General features: G+C 37.8%; 1 protein-coding gene across 3 annotated transcripts in view; it reads left to right on the forward strand.

Annotated features, from left to right (window-relative positions):
- LOC107755349 (CREB-binding protein-like) overlaps nucleotides 1-2,802 on the forward strand; it is a 55,497-nt gene that overhangs the window by 40,753 nt on the left and 11,942 nt on the right. For all 3 annotated transcript variants that reach the window (XM_016572113.1, XM_016572114.1, XM_016572115.1), the window contains 4 exons: nucleotides 863-1,009; nucleotides 1,607-1,787; nucleotides 1,919-2,037; nucleotides 2,135-2,374. In XM_016572113.1, coding sequence (XP_016427599.1) covers nucleotides 863-1,009; nucleotides 1,607-1,787; nucleotides 1,919-2,037; nucleotides 2,135-2,374 — 687 coding nt within the window. The remainder of the gene's footprint in view (nucleotides 1-862; nucleotides 1,010-1,606; nucleotides 1,788-1,918; nucleotides 2,038-2,134; nucleotides 2,375-2,802) is intronic.

Below are 2,802 nucleotides of genomic sequence, written 5' to 3' on the forward strand. Positions count from 1 at the left end.
ATATATATATATATAATATTACTACTACTAAATAAACATGTAATATTATTACTACTATTACTACTAAATAAAATTCTTAAATAAAATGACTAATATTACTATTTTCATTAGCTTCTTGCATGTAAATGAACTCTGTGCCACACTTCACTCTGAAACACACAGCTCATTTATTTAATTAAATCGCAGCCTTTGCGATTGAATAATTCCACTAAGCCATATTGCGATTTTGGTTTTATTTCAATTTATCATGTAGACCTAGAAGAAACACACAAAGAGACTCTTCACAATTGATAACAGTAGTGTTTGAAAATAGCATGTTGCAAAGCTAATATCACAGTTCTACACTAAGCATAAACGTACATAGAAAACACAAATATTAGTTTTTTTTATTATTATTTTATCAGAATAATGTTTATAATCATCCCTAGTCAAATTGCCATGCATTCTAGGATGAATATGTGAACTGCGGCCTGATTTTGGCCTAAACGCGATATGTTGAGGCCCAGACACACCAAACCGACAGCAAAGAACTAGCGGCGACCAAAGCTGACTGTGGTGTCACCTCACGCCGCCTGCATCTGGGCCAAAAGTTTGCGCTTCAACACGATGCAAAGACTACAGCCGACCAGCACTAGTATGTTTTGCGTCTGGGTTAGATAACTCCTCCATACCAGTAGGTGGCAGTATTTGTTAATGGTGATCCGTTTTATTCTTCCAGGGAAACTCACTAGGTTTTGGAACAAAGCTACAGTGTTGTTGTCAAACCAAACAGTGCCATCTTTCTAAAAAGGACACCGTAATTGCTCAGCTTTAAGACAAAATTCAAATAAAGGCAATGAATCTGATACTTTGTCTTTTTAAGAGCGGTGAAACCCGTGTGCCCACCCCAGCATCAGCAGCCAGCGCCGAGCTGCACTCCCAGCATGCCGTGCCTGATGTACCGCCTAGTGACACTAAAACAGAAGAGCAAGAATACGACATGGGCATCAAAACAGAGCCCAAGATGGAGGTGTGTTTTACATATGTTTTCAACACTGATAATATTATGAAATGTATCTTAAGCCGCAAATCAGCATATTAGAATGATTTGTGAAGGATCATGTGACACTGAAGACTGGAGGAATGATGCTGAAAATTCAGCTTTGCATCACAGATATTAATTACATATTAAAATTAGTGCTGTCGATTAATCGCTTTTTGTTATATGTGTGTGTACTGCGTATATTTATTATACAGTATATACATACAGTATATATTTTGAAAATATTTACATGTATACATTTATATTCATATAAGTTATATTATATATAAATATATTTAATATATAAACAACATATTTTTCTTAAATATATACATGCATGTGTGTATTTTATATATATATATATATATATATATATATACACACAGTACACACACATATTATGTTAACTTTTATTTTGGATGTGATTAATCGTTTGACAGCACTAATTAAAATATGAATATTATATGAAATATGAAAATAGGAAACGGTTACTTTAGTAATTCAGTTTCACAATATTATTGTTTTTACTGTATTTATATACATCAAAAATCTTACCAACCCAGATTTTTCTTCTGCCTTTGTTAGACGGAGGACGACACAGGCTCCCTATTGGTCAAAAAGGAGGAGCAGGAGGGGTTGGAGGCTAAGCAGGAGCCGATGGAGACCGAGGACAAGAAGACAGACTTGAAGACGGAGACCAAAGAGGAAGATGAAAGCCGAACGAACGGCACAACATCCTCTTCACCGCCCCAGTCTCGCAGGAAAAGTATGAACTGATATTTCTTTTCTGTTTGCTCTACATTTCTGTTTTCATAGTTTTTTTTGTTTTTTTTTCAGTTGCTTTCATCAATCTTTCGTCTGTCCCTGACTTTGGTTTCATGCTCTCTCTCTTCTCAGTCTTTAAGCCAGAAGAGTTGCGGCAGGCATTGATGCCCACTCTGGAGTCTCTGTACAGACAGGATCCGGAGTCTCTACCCTTCCGGCAGCCTGTGGACCCCATGCTTCTTGGCATCCCTGTGAGTCTCACATGCCTATATCTTCATTAAATCATTGTTAGAAATGTGAAAACTGTGTTTGACTGAACTTTGAAGGTGTTTCTTCTTTTACCTTCAGGACTACTTCGATATCGTGAAGAACCCCATAGACCTGTCCACTATCAAGCGCAAACTGGACACGGGTCAGTATCAGGAGCCGTGGCAGTACGTGGATGACGTGTGGCTGATGTTCAACAACGCGTGGTTGTACAACAGGAAGACGTCGCGCGTATACAAGTACTGCTCCAAACTGGCCGAGGTGTTCGAGCAGGAGATCGACCCCGTCATGCAGAGCCTCGGTTACTGCTGCGGGAGGAAGGTGAGATGAACTGACTTTCAATACAGGTTCTGTTGTCATTATTCTACATAGCTAATAATACAGGGCTCCAGACTCATTCTTCCCACTGGTCGCTCTTTTGCGACTGACTTTCTCAGTTGGTCACACGAGCACATGATTAGGTCGCAATATTTTAATTTTTTTATTTTTGCAATACAACATGGGATTAATTAATGCATGCTGATTAACTTTTATTATCATAGTTTATAGTTATATGGAAACGAAAGTGGTTAACATTCAACCCGTTCTTTTTCATCAGTATTATTTGTGATTTAAATTTTGTGAACGGGAGTTCCTCTTTTGCTATGTTTATAAGTCGCGGGCTTCAGGTGCTTTCACTTTCGAATTCGCGATCTTGTTGTCACGTTTTACAAGAAAAGATAATTGTCTGATTTGCTTACATACATCTA

The sequence above is a fragment of the Sinocyclocheilus rhinocerous genome, unplaced genomic scaffold (assembly GCF_001515625.1).
Source record: "Sinocyclocheilus rhinocerous isolate Xijiao unplaced genomic scaffold, SAMN03320098_v1.1 scaffold2307, whole genome shotgun sequence".
In the NCBI taxonomy this organism is placed as follows: Eukaryota; Metazoa; Chordata; class Actinopteri; order Cypriniformes; family Cyprinidae; genus Sinocyclocheilus; species Sinocyclocheilus rhinocerous.